The sequence below is a fragment of the Paroedura picta genome, chromosome 2 (genome assembly GCF_049243985.1).
Source record: "Paroedura picta isolate Pp20150507F chromosome 2, Ppicta_v3.0, whole genome shotgun sequence".
In the NCBI taxonomy this organism is placed as follows: domain Eukaryota; kingdom Metazoa; phylum Chordata; class Lepidosauria; order Squamata; family Gekkonidae; genus Paroedura; species Paroedura picta.
In genome coordinates, this window is record NC_135370.1 from 46623009 (window position 1) to 46650139 (window position 27131).

The following is a 27131-nucleotide window of genomic DNA, read 5'->3' on the forward strand; positions in this document are numbered from 1 at the left end:
TCCTCTGCAGTCTTCCTTGGAGGTTTCCCATCCAAGTACTAATCAGGGCTGACCCTTCTAGGCATTCAAGACTTGCCAAGATTGGGTTGTACCCAATCTTTTCTAGCATGTAACATGGGAGACGGGGGCTGAAGAGGGAAAACATATCTCTTCTTTGATCTTCCACAAGCGCCTATCCTGTGGTATCAGGATGGTAGGCCTTTCCCGTGTTCACTATAAGATTTGCATCTTACAGGTAAACAGAATTTAATAAATGCCTGCATAGATTCTCAAAGGAGAGCTTTTATTAGGGTACTTCCAAACTACGTAAGGATCTGAGGTTTGGATCATACAAAGCCCCAAACTGGAAATGGACAATAGATCTTGTGGTGCTCCCCTACCCAACTATCCAAGCAATGTAACCATTTCCGTGTTCAACTCCTGAACATTTCTTCAGCAGCAGATATGAATGCATTTGGAAATGCCTGTTTCCACCGTAGGTTTGATTTCCTCAAGTATCTCCCTCTAAAGCTGGGATTAGGTGGGTCAATGTTTTAATCTTGTCCGTGAAATGGATTTTGCTTAATTCATTCTTTGGTAAGCTCAAACCAGTGGTTCCCTTTGTTTTTTATTTGTTAAAACAGTAAGAGGTCATGTACAGTGTTTGGGGAATCTGTTCCTACTGGGTGGAAGATTGCTTTTCCGTACTGTGTTAATTTTTTTTGACATCTTTAATGTACTGAAAGTCAAGTTAAACTTATTTGGATGGGAAAGGCAGGGCAAGAGACACCTAATGCTGCTGTTCCTTATACAAATGTATTAGGCTTGGCGAATGCACATCAGAACAATATAATCTGTGACCAGTTACACACTTCCTAAGACTGTCCTAATGAGCTTAATGTTAAATAAAGGCAACAGGAGTCCATGGACCTGAATACCTGAAAGTACTCAGCTTGGTGTAGTGGTTAAGAGCAGTGGCTTGTAATCTGTCAAACTGGGTTTGATTTCCCACTTCATGTGCAGCCAGCTGGGCGACCTTGGGCTAGTTATAGTACTGATAGTACTGTTCCCACAGAGCAATTTCTGTCAGAACTCACTAAGCCGCATCAATCTCACTGGGGGCCTGTTGTGGGGAGAGGAAGGGAAGGTGATTGTAAGCCACTCTGAGACTCCTGGGCAGTGAAAAACAGGATATAGAAACCAACTCTTCTTTTCAAAATTATTAGACAACTCACAGGCTTGTGCTATTTTGTTGACAAAATGAACAATGTGAATGCTTGGGCTCCTTTCTGTTCATTTTCTGGCTTTAAAATGTAGTTACTAATTTAATTTCACTCTCCAAGATTAACTACTAAAACACTGCTTCTTTTAAAAAAATGAAAGCCTTATAGCTGATGTAGGCAGCTAGATACTGAATTTATAAAATCCCATAAATTGAAAGTTGATTAGATTAGAGATTATGTAAGTGGATGGGCTAAAATAATAGCTCCTATTCCAGGCATAACTGAACACAAATGCTTGCCCCTCCCCCCCTGGAGGGGGACTGATACAGAAGAAATGTGGTACCTGCAATGACTCCCTCAGTAAACATAAATGGTGGAGGGAACCAGGGATACAAGTGGCTAGCACACACAATTTAAGATTTGTCAATTTCTGGATCAAAGGTTTTATCCTGTGAGGAATGAAGACATCAGCTCTTCATGCTGACCATCTCTCTTTATCATTCCACAAACTGCTGCAGCCTCTGCAAGAGTGTGGAAGATGCTTTAAAACAGTGGTCCCCAACCTTTTTATCACCGGAGACTGGTCAACGCTTGACAATTTTACTGAGGCCCGGGGGGGGGGGTAGTCTTTTGCTGAGGAACGTCACTGCCACTGCCTGAGCCCCTGCTCTGCTTGCTTTCCCGCCGGTGCCCCTGACTTCCCTCCGCACACTGGGAGGTGCTGCGAGCAGCAGCCGCGCAATGCCACGCCGAGGGGGAGCCCCAGCCATGGCGGCCCCTGGAGAGCACAAAAGGTGAGCCGGTGGCCGAGTGGCAGGGCAGCCTCCGAGGCAACAGCCGGGGAGGAGGACGAGGAGGAGCCACAGCCCGGTACCCACTGATCTACGGACGGTCCTGGTCTCCAGACCGGGGGTTGGGGACAGCTGTTCTAAACCTCACATCCACAAATGAACTTCTTGCAAAAACTAAGATGCATTAAAATTCTCAGGAGATTTCTATAATTTTGCAGGCTCAAAGGTAATGATTAAAACTTATGTTCATCATAACGTTCTTAAACTTAAACTTGAATGTTCAAAGTCCCGTCCCCCCCCCCCCCCCACCGTATATACTGAATGCAAGAATACAAAGTATCTTCCCTGTTCTGATATATTCCATGGACTACTACTTGGAAGTTCATCATTTATTCTAATAAAAACATTATGCAGTTGTAGTTTTTCTGTAAATCTAATCTGAATCGTGAATGCATGCCCCTATATACATCAACAACCAACTAGAGACCATAAAACATCTTACCTTACAGGCAGTGTTCTATCTCCTTTCCTTCTGTCCATCTCTCTCTGGGGAACAGGATACCAACGAAAATTCAGTTTCCAGTTAAATCCTCCATAAGTCATATCGGACCCAGCCATATACTCAAAAGTGTCATCACTGATCACATCAATGATTGGGCAAACCACAATCTTCCTGGAAAAGAAAAAAATTCTACATGAATATATAAAGTTTCATTCCACGAAAATCTCTGGCTCCAATCCAAATATGCATCAGTTCAGGGCCAAGTCCATGCAATATGCTTTTTCAAAAAAACAATATCAGAGAGGGAACTAACAATGCAACCCTAAGAACACTTTCCTGGGAGTAAGCCGCACTGAAAATACCTGAGTAGGAACCTGAGTAGACCTACTGAAGATTGTGCTCTAATTCCAACCAGATCCTCCCTGCTATTTCTCTTCCTAAACATAACTGCTACTTTCCCCATGCATGTAGCTCTGACTTGGAAACAAAAAGAGGGGCAGACAGTACAGCACTCATTTGCACATAGGGTTCCTCATCCCACTAGGGTTTATATGCACAGCAATTTGCTTCCACATGCAGGTAGCTAAATTTAGGTGTATATGAACATTTTGAAGACCTATGTTCCATTTATTCCAATGAGATGAAAGCATATTTTAGTTTCTCGGTCTTCTTCCACCCCTTTGATTTAAATGTGATTTGTTCACTCGTTAACTTAGCATGAGTGGGAAGGATATATACCCATAATGGAACAAGCTGCAGAAGATTCACCTTTTTTGTTGTCTAGCTTGATTTTAGTTGCAATCAAATTGTTTTCGATAGAAATTGTAATAATTTTTCAAGCATCTGTTGGAAAAAAATGAGATGCACACATCTCGGTTGTCTCTAAGTAACCTAATGGGAAACAAACTCGGGAAATTGACTGTGTATGATTCATATTTAGAAAGTGAAAACAAAGATGACAAATTAGTTTGACAACACAATTACTGGCTAGTTGCCCTAGTAACAGCAACCAAACATTGTAGCTTGGACACAAAGATCTTTTGCCACACTGCCCAGCAGAACCAGTGCCACTGTGGCCATGCCAACCTATCAGGGATAAGTTCACATCTGAAAATCTCTGAAGTAGAAACTGAGGTGGAAGGGGCATTTCTGCAGGGACAACCGAACCAACGCAACGGACTATTGCCCAGCAGCAGAACTCAGTGCCCCATTGTGGCAAATGCCAGCTCAAAAAGGCTGCAGCACAGAATCACACTCCTGGGCAGCAGGAGCAGTGTAGGTTTCAGCCTAGACGGCTGCCTTTATCTTCCAAACTGCTGCTGCTGTTGGGAAAACCTATGGGGAAGATACACTGATTAGTTTTGAAAGTAGAGCCTCTGTTTTCTGTAGTATGCCTCCCATGGTTATTACATAGAGGACCATTGTTTATATCCAATTGTTCCCAATGACGTCAGCCCCCCCTCCCAATGATTTCACTGTCTCATGGCTTGTTTACTCTTCATCCAAGTTTCATGGGCCTTTTCTGAAAATATAGCACTATCATCAAAGGGAAGATCTTCCACCCTCTGGCGTGTATCCACTGGCAGCACAGTGGATCTCAGTCATGCATGCCTTCCCAACATAACAGATATAACCATAGCTCTCATTTTATTCTTGGCTGAGTGTCTATTCATGTTAATCTGCTGCTTTGATAAGAGGGTGGCAGGTCTTCCTTTCGCTTGAATAACCTTGCTAATGCTTTTTTATGGCTTGACAATTCTTCTTAGTAGGGATCCCCAAAGAAACAGCTGATACCCTGCTATGCTGGTGATATAATTGGCAATTCTGAGGTCTACCGCTGCTGAAGAGTACAATTTTTGTCCTATCGCATCTAGCTTCCTCCCTTTATCCACCAGTGCAGTGTGATGGCTTTGTTGCCTTCTCAGTTGCATCTCCTCCATTTCCAAGGACAAGGATGTGGGATGTGTACCTAAATAGGTACAGTTATCCTGTTTTACTCTACAGAAATTCTTTATGTACCACGATGTAGCTGGCATAATCACAGGTTTATTCTGTAACTCTACCACCATCTCTAATAATCCTTCTAACATGAGAAAATCTACTACTCCTAGGGACTCCCAGTGCAGATGCAACAAAATTTTATCCTATGGATGCTGAGATGTAGCGGAGGCATCAATCTCCAGTGCCTTTGCCATACAAAGCATCTGTTCTGCATTGTCTGAGATCTGAAAATGACAAGGATGACACATCACCCAGTCACTCTTCAGGAATGGGTTCTGATGGAGCTTCAGATCCTCTATCTGACAAAATGACATAATTTTCCTTTGACTCCTCATCTGACTCAGATGTCAGGTCCAGGGTTCTCAGCCCATGTGGAAATGACCTCGCCTCCATAGAAACCCTTAGAGAGCAACAGGTACTCATTCCATTCCTGGAGTTATTTTATTATATAGACTCCAGTTATGTAGGCAGTGAGGGGGCATGCAGTAACATCGTGGCACCAGAAGCAGAACAGCTGCTAGCCACTGAGCCAATTGTGCTGGTCTCTGCCGATGCCACAGTTCAAACTGTGGGACTGAATCCGTGTTAGCTCTCCTTCTGACAACAACAGTTCTGGAGAGGCTGATCTGACCAACAGCATTCTAGCAAGAGGCTTGGGTGATGGCTCCCTCTTTGTTCCTTACTCGGAGATGACTTCGCACAGTGATGTTTAGCCCTGCTGTCTCTATGCTTCTTTTTGCTCTTCACCTTCTTGATTGGGATTCTAAGAGAATATGATTGCTGTCTTTAAGTATTTGAAAGGTTGTCCCTTAGAGACGGGGAAGGGAAAGGCTTCAGTTGGCAGCAGAGGGTAGGACCCACAGTAGTGGGTTTAAACTTCATGTAGAATGATATTGGCTAGATATCAGAGGAAAAGAATTCACAGAGTAGTTCAGCTGTGGAATAGGCTGTCTAAGGAGGTGGTGAGCTCCCCCTCACTGGCAGATACTTACTTAGAGTCCAGTGGCATCTTTAAGACCTACAAAGTTTTATTCAATGTATGAGCTTTCAATGTGCATGCACACTTCCTCAGATAAAATGTCAAAGCTTTAGACCAACATGGCTACCCACTTGGATAGATTCTTATCATGGATGCTTTGGGCTGATCCTGCACTGAGCAGGGGGTTGAACTAGATGGCCTGTATGGCCCCTTCCAACTCTATGATTCTACAACTTCTGGGCACTGAGGGTGATCTGGATCAAATAGTGGCTGAAGCGTTATCTTTGCTTGAGTCCAATGGGGTCGACTTTAAGGAGATGACAGAGACTTTCATCTCTTGGCAGCTGGAGAATCAGTGACTGGCTTCCCTGAAGCCTGTAGGGCTTTCTTCAATAATGCCACCATCCTGTTGGGAAGCTCTTTCAGAGCTGATCTTATTTGTAAATTGCTGCCACACCTTGCAGTTTGACATATTGTGCCCTTTGCCTAGGCTTAATACACGCAGATCATGTTCATCCATCTGTACCATCTCTGCTCCATATTGAGCACATTGCTTACACAAGCTCTTCTGAGCCATTACAGAATCTGATCTTTCTATCCTAATATCAGTAGTAATTCCCATCATAACAGCCAAGCTCTTGACGACTTTCCCCCGTGATCTGCTCTTTAGAAACAGGTTGTCAATTTCCTACTTAACTGACACAATGTATCCTAAACACTAGAATACAGACCTACTGTGTTGTGGACGGGGGAAGAACAGAGGGAGAAAGGGGTGCTGTTTCATTGGGACTGTGCAACCGTTGGGAGGGAGATGTTTGCAGCTGTTCCAATGGGAATTCAGATGCTCCTAAGAACTCTAAGCTAGAAGAAGATCTGCCATGGCAGGTCTGCATGCAAGCATAGTGTGGGACTGCACGGAAGACAAAGATGAACCGTGAGGTTTTCTATTTTCTAGATCCCAACCAATAGATCTGAAGGTGGGAGAAAATCATATTTCTGGTTTCTTTAATATTTTATGTGCATGTTTCAGGAGACACCAGACATCTCCCTTCTGAGTGGTAAAGAAACAGGAAGGTCTCCAAGATTAGCTTACAGCACCAGAATTTTCTGTAGGATCTTTTTTTCCCCTTTCAAATTAACTTTAAAAAAACCCTGCAGTCTCTTTAATTGTGGATACCTTTTAAAATAGATCAAGAAATTTTCATTGTGGATCAATCAAACAATTTAAGCTGCTGAATGCACATGCATTTGTTCTCTTCCAATGAAAATAAATATGGCCTCAGGTTCACACATCACACATTTATGCACAGAAATAATTTTGAATGGTTGAGACCAACACGGTGTCCATTGGCACCACTGCACCTGATAGCTTCCTTAGTGCCTGATGAGTGGTTTTAGAAAATGGGTAGGGCTACAAAAACAACAATTGTTTACAGAGGCAGCTGCCACCACAGTGTTTGATTTATTCTCAATATTCCCTAATAATACAAGAGCAAAACAACATCATTTCTGAATTCTCACCTGTCTTCCCTTATTCTTGCCAGTAGGGGCTCCAGCCAGCCTAAAGTGCATTCACAGTGCGCGTCCAGGAAAGTTATGACCTGCCCTTTAGAAGCCGCTGCTCCTCTAAGCCGAGCTCGAATTAGGCCTGACCGCTGCTCCATCCTAATGATTTTTACTGGCACTTGCAGATTTTTCACATAATTCTCTAATGGGGCCTTCAGAAAATCTGCCAAAGGCAATTAAGAAAGAAAACACAACAAAGGATTTGTTTGAGCTAAATTCAGAAGCCAACAGAATATAATCACACAGTTAAGCTGCCATGAAGGTTGCGGAAAGGGTTACTTCTTTGCTAGACATTGCACCATTACTTGGGCAATTTTTTTGGATGTTTTGTAACACAAATACATTTGACTAACACTTAGACTTTAACAAACAAATATGCAAAAGGTCAAAAGCTTTTGAACTGGGAGACCGAGAAAGAAAGATAACGAGCGATTTTTGCAGATTCACAGAATTAATTCATCAAAGTGCAGGAAACTAAGAGCACTGTGCCACATTTCGACCTGCTGAATTGAAGATAGCATTCATTTATTTCACACATTCCGAAAAAGAGCACCAGGGTCAAAGATGGTGGTATTCTGAAGGTGATGACCAAGTAAAGAAGCCCCCCATAGGGTATCTTGTACACTGGCAGGTAGGCCTGCATGCACACACAAATGCATACACAGAAAGCAGGAACCTGGACCATTCCTTCACAACATTTAAGACTATAAAATGAGGGATCTTGCTAATGGAAGAGAAGCAACATTCCTGGTGCAGCAGAAGAACAAAATGTGGAGTGTCAATTATGCCTGCTGACGCAAATCCAGCAGAGAAGAAACGTCATGCTGAAGATAGCCCCCCAAACAGGAACACTGAAGTTCTTTTAAATACTAATTTTCACTATCTCATCTGAAGCAACACACATCTGGCAACTTTTAGCAGTCAACCCTATTGTTTGCTATTGTTTTTATACAGCTAAGTAAACTATCTCTATTTCAGTCTCTACTTCGCTTCAAAATATTTTTAAAATGAGGCCTCAGTGTAAAGTCCTTAGGATAAACCATTTGCAGTATTGGGACCGGCTGACATCAATACACCAATAATTCCCAGCTCTACTGAAATCTCCTGGATAGATGTAAGAAGTCCTGAATCTCTGTTTGGCTGCTGTGTTTAATTGGCTAAGAGTAAACAAATTGAAACCCAACCCTGGAAAAACAGAGGTAATGCTGGTTAGGAAAGTGATGATCCTAAAGGACATTGGGCTCTCCACTTTTGACAGAGTTCAGCTAACCCTTGCTGACTCAGTTAAGAGCCTAGGGCAGCGAGAGAAGCAAAAAACAAAAAAGCTTTCTTCCAGCTCATTCTAGTCATGATACAGCTGATGTGGCCGCCTGGATCCATGCCACAGTAGCATCGAGACCAGATTACTGTAATGCACTTTTTAGGGACTGAAATCCCTTTCAAAGATTTTTAACTCTGGCTAAGTTATTTTGGGGGCACTTTTCCGGCTCAGATTAACAGAAAGCACACCCCTATTTTGCAGTCACTCTACCAGCCAGTGGTCAGTTACCAGATTCAATTAAAGATATGGGTTACCTCATACAAAGCCCTTCCTAGCCTGTCTGACCACCAACCCCCATGCTTCGCCATGACAGCTTTGCTCATCTGAGCAAGGCCTTGTGTACATGCCAACCTGAAAGTGGGCAAAAACAACTGCTTGTACTTATCCATTTTGTACTTGTGGCCCTCATCTTATAGAATATCCTTCCTACCCAAGTCAGGAAGGATTCTACTGTACTGGTTCTCCACAAACTATTCGAAATTGAATTATTCTAACGGAATTGTTGTACACGGGAAACAGTGCTGTATTGTATTTCTTGGATGCTTTAGGATGCTTTGGGCTGATCCTGCGTTGAGCAGGGGGTTGGACTAGATGGCTTGTAAGGCCCCTTCCAACTCTATGATTCTATGTAATAAAGAGATTCAAAAAGATACATGGGTAAGGAGTTAGAGGCTGCAATCTATATCACTATGTACAGTTGTACTGTCTGTTGCTAGTACTTAAGTTTTGCTTCAGTTCTGTTTCAGTTTTCTGGTTGGTTCTAGATTTCTATAAGCCAAACACTGTTGCTCTGTTTACAGGATGTCCCATTTTGCTAACTTAGTTTGTATGATCCACCTTGATTCCCACTGAGAAAAGCAGACTTTAAAAATATAAACAAATGAATAACAAATAAATATTTCTTTGCATAGAAAGTGCTGTTTTTTTAAACACTGCATTATGAAAAAGAAACAGAGAAACCCCTTTAATCTATTGCTGTGCCACAACGTTCTGAAATTACTACTGATTTTCTAATCATACTGGCAACTCTGTTTATTCATACCTCTTTCACTGGCGTCATCTACTAAGATGATTTCAGAAAGCAGATAGTGTGGTGACCGATTTATAACACTGTAAATAGTTCGAAGTAAAGTGCTCCAGGCTTCATTATGAAATACTATAACCACACTTGTGTTTGGTAATTCGTCAGGGTAGACTTTTGTCTTGCATCTGTCAAAGACAAAACAGGAGGCTAATTTATTCAGAAATTCATTCTGTGGCACTAAATAATGACATAGTAGTTAATCAGGTTCTAGAAAACAGGCCCCAAGGTTGCTGCATCGAAAGTGGAATGAGAGAAGAATATTAATCTGCTCAATCTAGCAGAGGATATTCAATAGAGAGAGCAAATGAGTCTGTGCTGTGGCTAACAGAGACATTAGTAAGAAGTCCCATAAAATGCACCTCCTTAAGGTATTCTACTACTGAGAGCAATACGAATCAATATTTTACAATACCAAATGAAAAATGTCAACATCATCAAAACTGTGCAAAACAAGAGAGACAGGATAAATGGAGGTAAATTTCCTGTGGGACTTTGTCTCTCATTTACACAGCATACCTGTATCTCGCACAAACACATACACACAAACACACAGCTTAACTGTCCTCCTACCTTCCTATTGAAGGCAAGATAGAACGTCCTAACAGTTTGATTGGTGTGGCTTTGAACAAGGTCCAAAAGATCTAAACCAAATAAAAAATCTTTCGCATCTGGCATCCTTATTCATGGTTCCTCTATATATTTGTGAAACAGCCTGGGGGGTGGGATGTGTCTGGCTGTCCAAGTTGAAATAGGGCCAATCAGGGTGATTGGCCCTGCCCCTACAATTCCCGCCCTCCCTCCCTGGATGCTAGCCATGTTCCTCTCAGACACGACAGAGACATTGACACACAGAGCCCTGCTAGATCGAACATGAGCCCTCATTCCCTCCTATCACTCCTGCTGCGAGGGAGGCACAGAGAGACAGGCAGAGAGAGCTAAACTGCACACCAGCCCTCCTTCCCTCCTACAAACCAGCCCTAATTACCTGCTATGCCTTCTGCTGCGAGGCACACCAAGACACACAGTAGCAAGAGGGAGAGGGAGAGAGAGATCTGTACCTCTTGGTGTCCCTTGGGTCCTGCTTGCAATGGGCTTTCTTGCTAGTTATAGAATAATTCTGTTTACCACAAAAGTGGGCCCTCAGAGGGCAATGATAAGCTGGTGACACCACAAGGAAATTATCATGATATCCACATAGTAAAAGAATCATGGCCGGGGGGAGGGGAATCCTGTAGAAGTCAGCCTCTATTAATTTCCATTTCAGTAGGACTGCCCAGGCTATCCTGATCTCATCAGATCTTGGAAGCTAAGTAGGGTCAGCCCTGATTAGTACTTGGATGGGGGACCACCACTACCAAGAATGATCTGGGTAGCTATGCAGATGAAGGCAACAGCACACCACCTTTGCTAATTTCTTGCCTGGGAAACCAACAGGGTCAACATAAGTTCACTGTGACTTGATGGGAACTTTTTGCCACCAGAATAAGGTAGTTCCCCATTCATACTCACAGAATGAATAGGGCAATTATCCATCCATACTACCTGAGGCTTGAGTTAACACAAACCATTAAGGTGAGCTTCCTTAGAGCAAATGGTTCTCAAGATCCGCTAACTGAATGGGGTTTCAGCATTACAAAATGCCAGATCCCAGCTGTGAACCTATTCTGCTGGAATCATCATAGGCAAGAACCTCCATAGGGAAAAACACAGTCTAATCAACATTGACAACTGACGGGGATGATTAAAGGAACAACAGAACACTAAACCAGAATTAACCATATTAAGTATATCTGAATCATCCTTATTGGTTGATAAAAAATTAAGATTCTATAGTGCCAAAGAAAGTGCAAAAATATGATTCCCAATTTTTAAAAACAACAAAATGGCATGAGGAGGAAGAACTGATGTCATGTCTTATTCATTTTAGTAACTCACAAACATTGGGAAGCTCTATAATCCTTCTAACAGATATCTCTGCCCAGATTACACACTCAGTTGTAATTCTGAGAGCTTTCCAGCCACCACCCAGAAGTTGGCAACCCACTTCCACATAAAGGCTCCATCAAACACAAATAACTTCAGGGCTCGAGTCATCAGGAAAGTGATTGGGATATGCAGAGAGTGTGAAAAAAACTGAATGCCTGGGGTGGCTGAAAGGTTATGCTTCCACTCAGTTTATGTTCTGGATTTTAGACAGTTTCGTTCCCCCCTCCCCAGCAGTCAAGGAGCACCTGAGGCTAGCCCCCATCTATATATCCCTGCCTAGGAATGATGTCAAAGTCTGCCGGAATCTTGGGCTTTGGTGAGAGCAAGAAGAAACATGGCTAGGGTATTGTTGTTTTAGAATTTTATTGTAAACCGACGCAAGTCTTGGAGAGTGGCGGTATATAAATCAAATAATAAATAAATAACATAAACAATATACAATAAAGAGTCTGCTAAGTGATGAGCCCCCCCAGGTGACAACTCACCTGGCTAAGTTTTGTGCCGCCGCCATAAAAATCCGATGCTCTAAAGTAGCATAATTTTAAGCTCTATTTTATGATCTGTTTTAAACTGCATTATATCAAATGACCATATTATTTTGGTCTTTTATGTATTAACTTCATACAACTTGGTCTGAACAACTGTAATAAAGTTTGAACTGAACTGAACATACAATAAAGGTACATAATAGTGTTAGAAAATGGAATGTTGACATTACAGGCAAGTTGGATAAGTTAAGGCCTATCCTTCTGTAAACTATCTTGGATACACTTTGTAGAAAGGCAGAATATAAATCCTACCAACCAAATGAACAAATGCAAGCATCCCAAAGTTCTGCAGACCAGATCTGGGCCCCAACAGTGTACTAGACACTTTGTATTATAGGTTTCTAACTATAACAGCGTGTAATTGCTCTGTGTAGAAATCTTGTACATATTATGTTCTACAGTCAAGGCTGCAAAATTACCGAGCACTTGAATGGCTGATCCAAGTATCTGAAATATCTTTCCAATATAATGTAGGTCTGGCACCTAGGAATGTTATGCTGTAGCCTAGAATTTTTAAATGCTTTTCCAAGACAGATTAAGGACATTGATTTATGAACACAGATGTAAAATATGTTCACACACTGTACTGCATAAAACATCCCCCCCTTCAAACAATAATATGTTAAGCAACAGACTGCTGTAATTGCAGCGTAAATAACTGCAGCAGTAAACAGCCTACCCCAGTCGTATTTAGGACAATACAATTTGTTCTGATTGCAAGCAACGTTCTAAAGACTGCAAGGTTTTCCTGTTGAAATCCTGTATTTGTCATATGCAGATTTATAAATAGACTAGATAGAAGTTAAGCTAGCGGGGATTGGGTGGGTGCAGGAGACCCCCCCGGCCTCCGCCTGCCCCCTCCCCCCGAGCTCCTGGCTTCAGTACGGGGCTCGGAGCAGGCGCGCCACATCTGGGACACGGTGGCCCTGTTCGGAGCCCCGCACTGAAGCCTACGTTGGCCGCTACCATCCCCCTCCCCCCCAGCTTCAGTGCGGGGCTCGGAGCAGGCCCACCATGTCCCAGATGTGGCGCGCCTGCTCCGAGCCCCTCACTGAAGCCTGGCCCAGTCACACCCCTCCCCGCTGAGTCTGGGACCGGCCAAGGGGCCAATCGGGAGCTGCGTGCTTCGCGGCTCCCAATTGGCCCCTTCGAGTTTCTATCTCAGACTCGCCCTGCCCCTTTCTCCACCCACAATGCCCTTATGGCTTTATTTTTACCGCTCCCATGGGAGCGGTTTACAGATACAAATTTAAGTGTGGCTGTTTAAAATGTGAGGATCACACATTTTTCAAGATCAACAACATAGAGTGCAAGTCTGTATCCATTATCATTTCTTTTGGCTACACACAAATTACGGGCCCCCCGGATGTTACAGTTCCCCAATCTTTTGATTCTGGGGGACTTCAATGTTCATGTGGACTAGTCTCAAGATTTCTCCCGGACCTGATGTGGGCCATGGTGACACTGAGTTCTCGCAGATTGTTGCCGGCCCCACTCATCAGGCTGGCCACACCCTGGATTTGATCTCTGTTGCTGGTGTTGAAGTTAATCTGGTGGCTAACAACATTGTTCCATGGTCTAACCACCATACCCCGAAGGCTATGGATGCCCCTGTTTGCGTCCGCCCTCGGAAACTTAAGGAAACCAACGGATTCCTGTATGCTGTGTGGGCTACTGTGGGCACGGCTACTAGTGCCCTACCTGTCCTCGCAGCACCTGGCCACTGTGATCCATGCAACAGTCACTTCTAGGTTAGACTTTTGTAACTTGCTCTACATGGAGCAGTTACAGCTGGAAGTTACAGCTGGTACAAAATGCGGCTGCATGGGTCTTCACCGGGTCATTTTGGAGGACCCATGTCCGGCCTCTGGTGAGGCAACTGCATTGATGATCTGCCTGTTTCCAGATTAAGTTCAAGGTTTTGGTTTTAACCTTTAAGGCTATATGTGGCTTGAGCTCTACATACTTGAGGGACCACTTACTTGAGGGACCACTTACCTTCTTATGCCCCGTGCACGGCACTTCACTCTGCGATGAGGAATCTGCTGATGGTCCCGGGACCCCAGGAATCATGCCTGGCCTCAACCAGGGCCAGGGCCCTTTCAGTCCTGGCCTCTGCCTGGTGGAATGAGCTCCCTGAAGAGCTGAGGGCCCAGATGGAGCTCTCAGAGTTCTGCAGGGCCTACAAGATGGAGCTCTTCCACCAGGCGTTTGGTTGAGGGCAGGTGGTGATCCCGAGGCTATCGGGTCCCCCCTCCCCTTAGGGGTTTTGGGACAATATTGGACTGTGCCTGAGCTGTGAGCTCTTCTGATATCATTTTTGTTTTTTGAGATCTGACTGATTTTAGACCAGCTTAATAGTTCCTTGTGCAGGGAATGAGTTTGCTAATTATTACCGCCATCTGTAATATTATAGAATTTTAGAGATAGTTTAATGGGGGAGCGATTTTTTTATATTGTTGACATTGTTTTTCTATGGATTGGATCTGTAAACCGCTGCGAGCCAGTTCGCTGAGAGCGGCGGTTATATAAATCCAAATAATAAATAAATATAAATAAATGAATGAATGAATGAATGAATGAATGAATGAATGAAATAAAATAACCTGTTCCTTTTTCTTCTGTCTGCAGGGTATGTCCAGGAAGACATAACATTGGAATGTACTTTTGATTGCTGCTATTAACTTTCTTCATGTGGAATAATAAATGGTAACAACTAAAATACTCTGTTAAAATCCAGCAAGCCATCTGAACTGTACTTTCTCGTTTCTCACACTGGATTATTTCTGTTCATGTGATGCATTATCTACAGATGTATTGCTGAAAACATCAGTACAATTATGAAAAGGATAAATTCACAGTACGATTTCAAGCATTTGTTCCAAATAAACAAACAAACAAAATAACCTGTTCCTACTGTGATTTTATGTTTACAGTTCATCTCTAGTTGGCACACACAAATTCTTCTGTTACCTGCAAGACTGATTGATCCACACAGGGTTTTTTCCTGTGTGCATTTCCAATTTGTTATCTGGATTCTCAAGTCTCTGGGTGGGACCTGGAGATCCACTGGAATTATAGCTCATCTCCAAATGAAAGAAATGAGATTCCCTGGAGAAAATGGCTGCTTTGGAGGTTGGACTCCATGGCAATATACTCTGCTGAGGTTCCTCCCTGCCCCAAATCCTTCCCATTCCTCACTCTATCCCCCAAAATCTTCAGGTATTTCCCAACCCAGAGCTGGCAACTCCATGGTAGACTCTATGGCATGAAAGAAATAAGTTCCACATAAAGGATGAATTAAAAAAAGAAATTGGTAACCACTCGTCTCCTTGGCTATTTTTATGTGCTTAGTTATTCTAAATTGATCCAGAAGTAATTATCAATGTTTACGTTGGTTTCACTTTTTAGCTGCCTCAACTGAAAATTAGCAAAATTACTGTTTTACTCTTAAAATTAATTCATATATCTTTTAACCATATCTTAACATGCATTTTTTAAAAAAAGAAATTAATCTTCTCAAGGCCAATTTACCATTAATTATCCACTGATATGCTAAATTAATGTTAAATAAAAATCTTAAAAAGACTAATTATAATAAAGGAAATTTACCAACTTTAATAATCTATATATATGACCCTCAGGTATCAAAGTGGCTGACTCCCTCTGCTGTACACGGATCATTACTACAGCTCAGTAACAAGCAGATTATAAGGAAAACTACTGGTGGGATCTCATTAGACAAACACTGCTAATTCATTATCATACCTAAGACCTTTAGGTATCAAGGTCATTATTCTGGGTATGTATGTAGCTTCAAAATTTTAGACATATTCAACTGATTATACCTGTGTTGTTTAACTACCTCTAAGAGTGTGAACTGAAAATTTTTTTCAGAATGAGCCTAGCTTATGAAATGTTTTGTTAATGGAGTTTCCAAATTTTTGTTCCACATTCTTGACACATACTTTTTTTTACAACTGCATTCTAATAGACATATTAAATTATGACTGTTACAATAAAATCAGAGTCCAGTAGCATCTTTAAGACCAACCAAGATTTATTCGTGAGCAAGCACTCTTCCTCAGACTATGAACTACCATCATGACAGTGGGAATAAAAAGCAAACATTAATTCTGTTGAATTAGTAAACTGTGTCACACATCCAAATACAGCCCTATGATAATTCTTTGCCAAAACAGCCAGTCAGTCCCCTGGAATTCAGTTGTAGTTCACAAAAACATAGGAGAAATAAAACTGTTACAATTAGGGTTGGGCACTTTGGTGCCCGATGCAGCCAGTTGCTCCCGACACAGCCAGCATTGTGCCGTGGGGGGGGAGGGGAGGTGCGGGTGCCAGCATGCCAGCAGGCACACACATGCAGGCATGGAGTTTCGCGCCTGCATGTGTGTGCCCACTGGTGCTCCAATGCCCACACCTCCCCCCCCCCCCGTGGCACAGTGCTGGCTCCATTGGGAGCGATCGCCGCTTCAGGTGCCAAAGAGCCCAACCCTAGTAGCAGTTGCTGTAAATCCTTAATTTCAGGCTGAAACCATAATTTGGTAAATCAATTTGTGCAGTGGTCCAAGCCTGAGGGAAAACCACACACCCTCTACAATGAAACTGTCCACGTATCTCGTTTTCTTCATAATTAAATGTTTGTGGATAATACATGTTAAAATGCTTTGAAAACCTGTTTCAAAAACTGGTAAAGATGGCAACCATGGTTAGAAATAGTGTATTTACAGTGTTAGATCCTGTGATCTGTCAGTATAAGGTCTTGATGTTTGCCAGGCATTCAGCAGGAAGGGCAGGTTCGAGCAGCAACTTTTTAAAGTTTGCATGCCAGAGTTTCTACCTTTCAATGTTGGAAAGGTGCCTGCATTGAAACAGAAGTTCAGCCCCATCCAGATGCCTAATGCCAGTAGCCATTCACTGCCTTCCTTATAATTCATTTCAAATATAGTTTGCAGTGTGTACAGTTATACTGAAAATATGTAACTGAAGGATACAAGCTGTTGTGAACTGTATACTAATGCAAGTCAGGGAATGGAATTTTTTTTAAATGGGGGGGAGAGGGAACAAATGAGAGAGAACACTGAAATGCAGGAAAAGAGGCAATCAAAAAGGAGTGAGATACGTACCACCAGTTTAAAGTATTCTCTGCAATGTCTCATGTACTTTTATCCAAAACATTCTGACTTTACTACAAGACCACCACATATGGAAAAATGAGCCTATGGCATCATTACATCTCCAACAACTCCCATCAAGTTGGCTAGTCATTCTGTTTGTCTTTGGAATGGAGTCCATTATCTGAGAAGATAGAGTAATGAGACTATGGCTCACCCCTGATCTCTGAAACCATGATTAGAAAGAAACATTATGTCTATGCCTGGGCATGAGAACTTAATATATGATAGCATAACTTTCATATTTTTATATGCAATGAGAAAAAAGATCTATCAAACAACACTAATAAAATGATAGAGATGCGTTTTTATTGTAACTCATGTGTTACAATGAACTGGAAATGCTTTTTTCACAAGTCTACTTAAAAGGAAACAGGAATTACATAGTGCAAAGTATTCTAATTTTTTAAAAGAAAGGCACAGAAGTTCTCAGAAAGAGGATTAAGTAAAATACCAGAAACATTTGTAGTTCCTTCTCAATTTTGGTTCTGAGAAGACAGAACTTTTGCCATAAAGAGTTATTAAAACGCACAGATATACATTGCCTCACTAGCAGAGGAAATTATCATCTAATTGAACTGAGATCACATTTTCACTTTCTATGAACTTTTGGAAACATAGAGTGTATCCTCAGCAACGATGTCACACTATCACCAAAGGCTGCTTCCTTCCACCCTCCTCATATCTCCCTCCTCCTGCTGGACCTAGCAACTCTACATGGGACAGTATCATGACAACCTCGGGCACTTGGCACAAAATAAATTATTTTCTCTCCTTGTTTTGTTTTAAAGATTTCCCCCCAGAAATTTCTCACCCATCCCTTTGTGATCCTATTTTGCAGATAATTTGATCCACAACGTGGTGCTCAGTTACATATAGTTTACTTGCAATGATACACAAAGTGTACAGGAAGCAGAGTGCTTCATTTAGCAGCTCCTGTTCTTGGGCACTGACTCCGTCATGTTGCTTACAGGCAACAGGCTGAAAGCAATATCAAGAAGAGCCCAGGTCCAAGAGGGAAATGTTTAAAATGAAAGCTGCATCGAGAAGCACACACACACTCCCTTTACTTGGGCAGGTTAACAAGCATCCCACAGTGATAGAGAAGGAAATAAAAGTTCATCTGATATTTATTGTCCACAAAAGCACCAAAACTTTCAGTGAACTATGTGAATATCCACAGAATATCTGCAGAAAACTATTGTTGTCTTTGAGTATTTAAGTTCAGCCCAAATTAGTTCTGTCTCATCAGATCTAAAAAGTTATGAATGGTCACATCTGGTCAGTATTTGGATGGGAAATGACCAAGAAATACTAGGGTCACTACATAGGGACAGGCTAATGATTTTTGCTATGGTTACAACTTGATGACAAAAAAAAATCAAGAGGTTTCTTTCACACTGACATAAGCTTTAAAAAGTTGTTGCCGTGAAGCAGAATAAAAAATGACTAACCTCAAGCATGTAGTTTCCCTTCTACATCTATCACAGGTGGTGAAATCACAGTTAAAATAAATACAAAAAATGGCTATTCCATTGCGGAAGTCACTTGTGCCTTTGAAGAATATTAAATTTACTTGAAAGCAATCTAAACTTCCATTATTCCTGCATTCCCCAAACGTAATACTGAATTAATTATTAATATGCATAAAATCTAGGTGATCTTTTTCCCTATACATGGAATTGGTTTTACATATAAAATAGTTTGCCAACTGTAAACAAAATGATAAACTCACAAAAATTTAAAATAAATGTTAAACCATAGAAATGGATGGCAGACATGAACATCCATTCTAACAAAGAATCCTCAAGATAAATCTCAGTTCATGGGAGGCGGCATTAAAATTCTTACTTGTTTGCGGTCTTAGAAACCCTATTGGGTGAAAAGGGGGCATCAAATGCGGGGGGAAGATCTGGAGGCCAAAAGTGCCTTAGAAAGTATCCCATCCTCCTAAACCCCTTATGGAGGATAACTCTGGGGTAAGATCCAGGCAGCAACCACCAGAGATTCACTACCACACCTGGCTGGTCTGGCAGCCACTAGGCAGGTGAGCCCATCTTTCCCCAAGAAGCTGCTGCCATGGGGAAAGGAGAAGGATATGACAAGCCCCCTACACTAAGGAAAAATTTGCCTTTCAAATATATATATATATATATATATATATATATATATATATATATATATATATATATATATATATATATATATATATATATATATATATATATATATATATATATATATATATATATAATCAGCATCAAAGCCATACCAAGCATTTATATTAGATCTAAAAACTGGAATCCCAAAAACTGTCATGTACATGAAATTGACCTGCATACATATTTAGGAGACAGTTTATTTTTCCTTTCGGTTGAAAACCCCCCCGTGCCTCTTTTGCATCAGCTATCATTAGCCAATGCCCATTATGTCCCCTAACTTCTGGGGTTGGCTTTTCAGAAGTCTTGGGACCTGTTTGTGGGAAAGACTAACTGAAATGTCTCTATACTCATGTGGCTGATTCACATCCACTGCTTTAGAACCCAGCCACTGTGAAGTATTTCATATCCCAATATGTTCTGAGACAACAGGAGTTATCAATTCTGATGTATATGGTGTCAAGAGATTAAAAATGCCAATCAATCTGGGGGGGAAATGAATCAAAGGCTCCATTTGTGTCAGTTATCACAGCCCTTTGTATCTGTGTGTAATCCTATGAGTAACGCTGTATGTTTCTTGTGAAAACTACCTAGAAGAGCTGTCTATTTCAAGCAGGTGCCTGAGACAAGAATCAATCATAATTATTATGTAATAGAAGAAGACTGTAGCAGTTTTCCAGGGATGATAAAATTTCAACATTTTTTAGAACCATACACATTCCATAAATTACTGCAACTGTTTTGACTTTTAAACAATAATCTGTGCTGATGAAAGGTGAGCATAACATAATTTAGCGTCTTTGTTCCACTTAGTGAGGTTACACTTGAAAACAATTCCGTTGCCATTATCTGGTCGAATTTTGCCGAACCAAAACACTCAATACCCAATCAATCCTTACATCTAGCAGATGATAGATGGGGAAACGTGTCATGAAAATGGCTCTCTTGTGTTAGATTATGCAGGATAAATAGGTTTGCAGTTTGCAAGAACAAAGACACTTCACTCACACCTTCAGCTGTCACTATTCATAACAATGACATACCCTAAATGTGGGCTTGAATATCAAACTTTCCTTGGGGATTTTGAACTCTAAATACAGCATTAATTTTTCAGAAGTACCTCCATGCAACAATTTCATTTACTTAAAAGCTCAAAAAGCTTTGTGCTAGAGCAGGGAAAATGTTACAGATGTATTTCAAGTTCTTTCTTAAACGTTTTTAAAGTCTAATCTTCCTTTGCATCTCTAAAGTAATTGAAGTGGATAATGTACAGATCCCTTCCATGCTTTTCTCAAGCACATCAGTCTAATCAAATAACGAACAGTCCCTCATCTCACAAATATGGAGACTGATAGAGATCATTCCATTAAGTCACTTGCAAGGTTTTTTAATTAAAAAAATAATCCAAAAGAGAAGAAATCATAACCATCACACAGGTATACACTTAACTAAACATCCGCGTGCTCTCTTCTGGCCATGTTTTCCTAACAGTTTACTAGCTCGAGAGCCAGTGTCTGAAATCAGTGTGCTAGAGAAGTTCCCAAGGACCACAGCTCTGGACTCACCATAACCCTGAGATCTGTTTATTTGTTTTCATCAGCAAAGAGGACAATCTGATGGGAAGGAAAGCCAGGTAGAAGGCCCTACTTGCACAATACAGCTGTGCCCTAAGATTCTCCCACTTGATTGTTCCAAAAATCTCTGGATGTTGAAGATGCCTCTAGGACCATCTCCAGTTTCTTCATCAGGTAAACTACAAGAAGTATCCCTGGATTGATAAACTGCAAGAGGACAAGAAGGATATTTGAAAGTGGTGCATGACCTGGAATCAGGATCAGGTCTGGAGCTAGGGTTGCCAGCTCAGAGTTGGAAAATACCTGGAGACTTTGGGAGTGGAGCCAGCAATGGGCAGGATTTGGGGCAAGGAAGGAACCCATTGCGTAATGCTTTGGGGTCCACCCTCCAAAGCAGCCATTTTCTCCATGGGAACTGATCTCTTTATACTGGAGGTGAATTGTAATTCTGGGGGATCCCTAGATCCCTACCTGGAGATCATGATAATAACCTATGATAATACCATCAAAGTTCAGGAAACTGCAATGAAAAGAAAAAGGGGGGAGTGAAAATGTCCTTCCCTCTCTTTTGTCCTCACAGCTCAGCTGACAGAAGAGAGAACAGATAATCTCTTCCCCTTTTCTCGTCTTCACAATGCTTTATGAACAAACAACCAATTCCCTTCCCTGTCTTCGCCTATCCTCAACTGACTGAGAGGACCTGACAACCCTACTCTCACTGGCAGTCTCCTCAGGAACAAGCAGCTCTCATGTGGCAGTCCATCAAGTCCAAACCGAGTCCATCAAGCAGGTGTGACTAGCCACTCATGGATGGACTTAATTATCATGGAGGGAATGAAATAAAAACATGTAAATCTCATGGCTTTAGGACAGAACTAGACATTACCACAGACACAGACCAGCCAACTTTCTGTATCTTTCTGCCTTCTTCTTGGTAATGTCTCAGAGTTTCCTCATTCTTGTAGATTTAAAAAATGCTAAAGAATAAAAACTGAGAGGTAAGCAAAAAGTGCTCAAAATCATTGAATTTTCAACTGTTATGCCCTCATGATTTTTCAATGCTTGATTGTCGCACATGTATGTAATAAAAGCAATGTTTAAAAAACATATATAGCACCATATGCAGACAGGCTGCCCACTGCTACAGGTCTTAAGGAAATCGAAAGTTCTTCAGCTGGCAAAATTAAGTTCTTTACAAACTCAAATGTCTTTGATGTGCACTATGGAAAAATACACTCAGAAGATTACTTCATTTGTCACCAGGCTATGCTGTTAATTCTCCGTTTGCTGAAAACTGACTGCTTTCAGCATGAAAGTAGGCGTCTAGCAGCCTGAGGGTGGAGGCTGAAACAGCAGAAGGTATTCCTAGATACTAAATCTGAAAGGCAGCAAGGTTTAATGCTTTGCATAAAGTACACCTGCAATTTGAGCAGTGAACTAAGGCAAACAGCTGCCTGGTACAACGCAAGCAGACAATGTAAGACAGAAGAACAGAATCTTTACATTGAGTGTGATTCTATTTTGTCTCAAATTTCAGTTACCAACAGGCAGGAATAAAATTGAAAGTCAATAAACTGAACCAGATTGTCTGCTAGGATAAATTCCAACTGTATGGAGCTGAATGCCGAGATGGCAGGAAAGAAAGGCAGGTTGAGACTCTATTCCTCCAGGCTTACAAAACAGCAATAATTATATTCCTAGAGAGGTGCATTTCTCAAGAACAGATATACCTAGACTCATACAGAGCTGAATGGCATCGGGATACCAGTTATAGCTTTCTCCATTTCTCTGCAACATCTGACCCACTGCACAGTGCATAAATAAGATGGATGACCCAACAAGATGTCAAGTAATAGGAGACCTCCCAGCCAGAAAAGATTGGATCTATTCATAAGAACTTTAGTCAGTGCCAAACAAGTATCCCAGTCACAAATGATTTTCAAAAGACACAAACATGAGGTTTCTTTGGGTTACATAATCTGACATGTAACCCTTATTATATTTCTATCCCACCCTTTACCACTAAGAAACTCAGAGGGACAGTTTACACTTACAATAAGCCCATGAGGGATGCAAGACCCCAGAGCCCGATGGTAATTTATTATCTAAATCTGTGATATTTAAAACCAAAACTCCAGCCACTCCAAAGGCTACATTCTGTTAGCACCTGATAATAAGCCAGGTGGGTTCGAAAGAGAAATGGGGCTGTTTCTGCCTGCCCTGTTGTGAGAGGGCTTCACATGGTCCCTGGAGCCCCAAAATAATTTTGTGTTAATGGTTGGCTAAAAACAAAGCGCTCAGCTCCCTGTATGATCGGGAGAAGGCTGCCAGATAACTCCCCCCACCACCAGCTCATTCTGCACCTCCAAAAAACAGGAAAGGGGCTGTGTTTTTTCCTGCCTGATCCCAAAAAGACCACGGGCACTTTAAAGAAGATTGTATTTCACTTTTAGCAATGTAATGTGCAGTCGTGCTGCAATGCAGACTACACCATTAAAAAAAGATACTTGGAACAGGAAATGGAGAGGGGAGAGTGGGTGTGTGAGGGCGGGACGACACTGCAAAGACTATCACGGCTTTCCCCCAAAAAACAGGCTTGCCCCTGTTAGCTCACTAGTTGCTCACTGATGGTAAGTGCGATTTAGGGTTGTAAATCCAGTTTTGGTGATTCCCCTAACTGTGATCTAAAAATGGCCAAAACTCAACCCAGCTACTGGACAGCCTCAGGATGTAGGCAACGTCATATGAAAGGGGCTCTAAAAGCCACCAATATTCGAACGCTGCCCAGGGGCAGATTCCTCATGCAGAAATGGTCTATATATTGGAGTGCTGCATTCTATACACAGACTGATCATATAGAGTGGAGGAAAGAAACAGGATTGCTAAAGTACTAGTACGATCATATAGCCTGAAACTGAAGGCATTTTCATTTTCTCCAACATGCGATGCACCAGAATATGACAACCATAACAAGTGATTTAGAAAAGTTTCAGAGCCCTATTAACCCTAAACATGCCTATCTACTCTTGCAATTTACATATGGATTATACACACTCCAAGGGGTCGGCACCAGGCCGCGGCTGCCTCTCCCCTACACCCCCCCCCGCAGCAAGAAACTTCCCAGGCCGTGAACAAAACAGCTGATTAGTTTGCGGCCTGGCAAGCTTCTTTCTCCGGGGTGGGGGAGGGGAGCGGGGCCGCTGTCATGCCAGTGGTGCAAACGCACATGCGCAGCAGGTCCGTGCATGTGCATTTGCGCTCGGTGGGGCCACAAACGCACATGCACGGCAGTCTCACGCATGCACATTTGCAGCCCACCAGGTGCGCAAACGCGCATGCACGGCAGGTCCGTGCATGTGTGAAACTTCCGCATATGCACGTTTGCGGCTCCACTGGGACCTGCCGCGCATGCGCGTTTGTGCAGGGGCTGCCGCGCATGCACGGAAGCCGGATTGCCCTCCCCTCCACCGGTCCGCAACCCCAAATAGATTGCGGACCACTGCTCTACTCAGTTATAATTTCTGAAGCCTGTACTCACTAATTTCTTTCACCCAACACATCAAATCAGTACTATATTTACATACTCTAGACCAGGGGTAGTCAAACTGCAGCCCTCCAGATGTCCATGGACTACAATTCCCATCAGCCCCTGCCAGTGAATGCTGGCAGAGGCTCATGGGAATTGTAGTCCATGGACATCTGGAGGGCCGCAGTTTGACTACCCCTGCCCTAGACTGTGCTTTTACACAATACCACTATTTTTGGGATTTAAATGTTTTCTGTGGAGAAATTATGTAACAGGTTATCACTTTGGCAATTATCTTAGACAAGAAAGAGAACACATAGACTGCCGAGTCACAAGCTTAAACATAGACCAAACCTAAGTTCCTCTCCCCTCATCTGGAGGCGTCAACATAAATTGTAAATGGAAGAAATAGTATGCAGAGCATTTCTCTTTTCCTAGATGAGATGCTAATTTGTAAAGCATATATTTATAAAGGCCAATGAATTTGCAAAAGAAGACACTACTGTGCCAAAAGATACAGACCTACAGAATAGCCAACTATGTATCTGTTCACACATACTAGAGATCTCAATGTGACATGTTACAAGTTCCTCAAAAAAACAGCTGCAAAGCCAAGTCAAATTTTGTAGACTCACCCCTCCAGCCTTACATCAGGTAAACTTCTGTTTAATGCGATCAGGTCACTGGCCATGAGATTAAACTGGTTGATTTTAAACATCTCTTTCATTTTCTCCTGGTCATCTTTGGGGATAAGGACTGCCTTTCCCATCTCTCCAGGTCCTTCTTGGCTTCTTGACATTACAGCTGTAACAGAAGAAATTCAGAAATTATATTTTACTCATTCTGCTCCAGGTTCACTGACATCACTTCTGTTGTATTTTTGGTATATAGGACTCAGAAGTAGTAACTGTATTTTAGTTTTGTAAACTCTGGCCTTAAGTAAAACTCTTCTTTAGAAAAGGAGGCTCTCAAATATCATATGCATTCAAAGTCTTTCAGGGTAACATGGTCCCCTAGCTTAAGCATGGTTCACAGACATATCTGTACAATTCATACACTAGAAGCAACCTAGTCCAATATCCTCAAGTTCTTATTTGGAGTACCTTGTTGTGTGCCCAATGCCCTGCTTAGGGTAGAAGCAGAGGTGATGGCACTATAAATATTTGCTAAGGCTTCTGGCTCAAGTGAAACCCCTCCCCCCAGGTTAACTTCATTTATCCTTTCAAACAATTTTCACTCCAGGTCGGTGAGAGCAAAGAGGAAAAATTGCAAGGACCTGGCAGGTTTACTGTATCTTGCGAACCAAGGAGTCAGACCGCTAATCAAATAGAGACCATGGGACACCGCCCTCAAAGCGAATAGATCACAGATCCACTCTGCTTTGGCAGTGGGGAACTGTGACAAAAATTTTGTTCCGTAAAGTTACCTTTAGAATTCCCTTGACACTGCAGAGTCTTCACTCTGGCCCAATTTAAACCTGTCCCATCTGTCCTCCTTGAAAGGAGATATTTATTTATTCATTTTATTTATATAGTGCCCCTCACTGCAACATCTCAGGACATATCCCATATGTACGTCTCTACCCATGTCAGTCTGGAATGTCAGAAACATTCAATAATGACCTCTTACACTGCCCATTTTACCAAGGCGTTCAGAAAACGTGCACTGCTCCATCGAGACATCCAGTTACATAAAATTATGTTATACTTCTTTTCTTCTTGTTGACTGTTTCAATGAAACTACTCTTAAGGATTTGCACTTTCACATGTTTAGCAGAGCCAAAGAATACAGTCTAATTTATTTATTGGTTGTAGTTTTAATGGGTTTTATTGGGGTTTTGCTGTTGTGGGGTTTTTATTTTACCTTGTAACCCACCTTGAGTCGGCGTGCCAGGACTGGCAGGTAAGAAATGTAATAATAATAATTTTAAATAATGTTATTATTACTATTAATTGTCTATACAGCATTTCTGTATGGCATATCTATTTTATGCATCCAACATGCATTACGGATTGTTGATATGATATTTTTTGACTGCTGATCTTGGATTGCAATAGTAATAAACTAAGCTAAAGTAGTGCCTGGGAAGTTTTCAAGCACACTTGTTAAAGAGAGGCAATAAGCCCTTCAAGGACATGTCCTGAAAGACAAGGACCTGTGTTGCTTCACAAACTGCCTCTTCTCAGATCCATTTACAGGATTATCCCAGATAATGTAGATGCTCTGAATACCCATAAAGAACTACACAAATGTTAAGTATTATTACAACCATTATTATATATCAGTCGTGGAAGAAAAATACATACAGATTATTGTAAATCTTATTGCTTTTTATAATATGGGGAAAACATCACAGTTTTCAGACCAGAATTTTTAGAAAACTGGCCATCCAGAGACCAGAAAATAAGGAGCATAGGGAAAGGATGGATGGAATTATGAAGGGAAAAAATACACCCAAATTGTTTTATTAATGAGGAAACATGCTACACCATTTTAAAAAGATACATTCTATTATTGTACAAAACAATTCCAACTTTACATATATCCAATTATAAACTAGGTGGTATTTGAGGATACTTAAATCCAAAGACTGGAGCCATGAGCAGACAAGAGAGATCTTTCTATAAACCTCCAAAAAGCCCTACGTTTGCTGAAAAATCTCAAATATGAAAAATAGTGGAGGGGTAAAACCTCTTAGAG

General features: G+C 41.7%; 1 protein-coding gene across 4 annotated transcripts in view; it reads right to left on the reverse strand.

Moving 5' to 3' along the window:
* GALNT13 (polypeptide N-acetylgalactosaminyltransferase 13) overlaps window positions 1-27131 on the reverse strand; it is a 313273-nt gene that overhangs the window by 148621 nt on the left and 137521 nt on the right. For all 4 annotated transcript variants that reach the window (XM_077320014.1, XM_077320015.1, XM_077320013.1 and 1 more), the window contains 4 exons: window positions 25067-25235; window positions 9405-9571; window positions 6997-7204; window positions 2496-2666 (listed from right to left, as the gene is read on the reverse strand). In XM_077320014.1, coding sequence (XP_077176129.1) covers window positions 2496-2666; window positions 6997-7204; window positions 9405-9571; window positions 25067-25235 — 715 coding nt within the window. The remainder of the gene's footprint in view (window positions 1-2495; window positions 2667-6996; window positions 7205-9404; window positions 9572-25066; window positions 25236-27131) is intronic.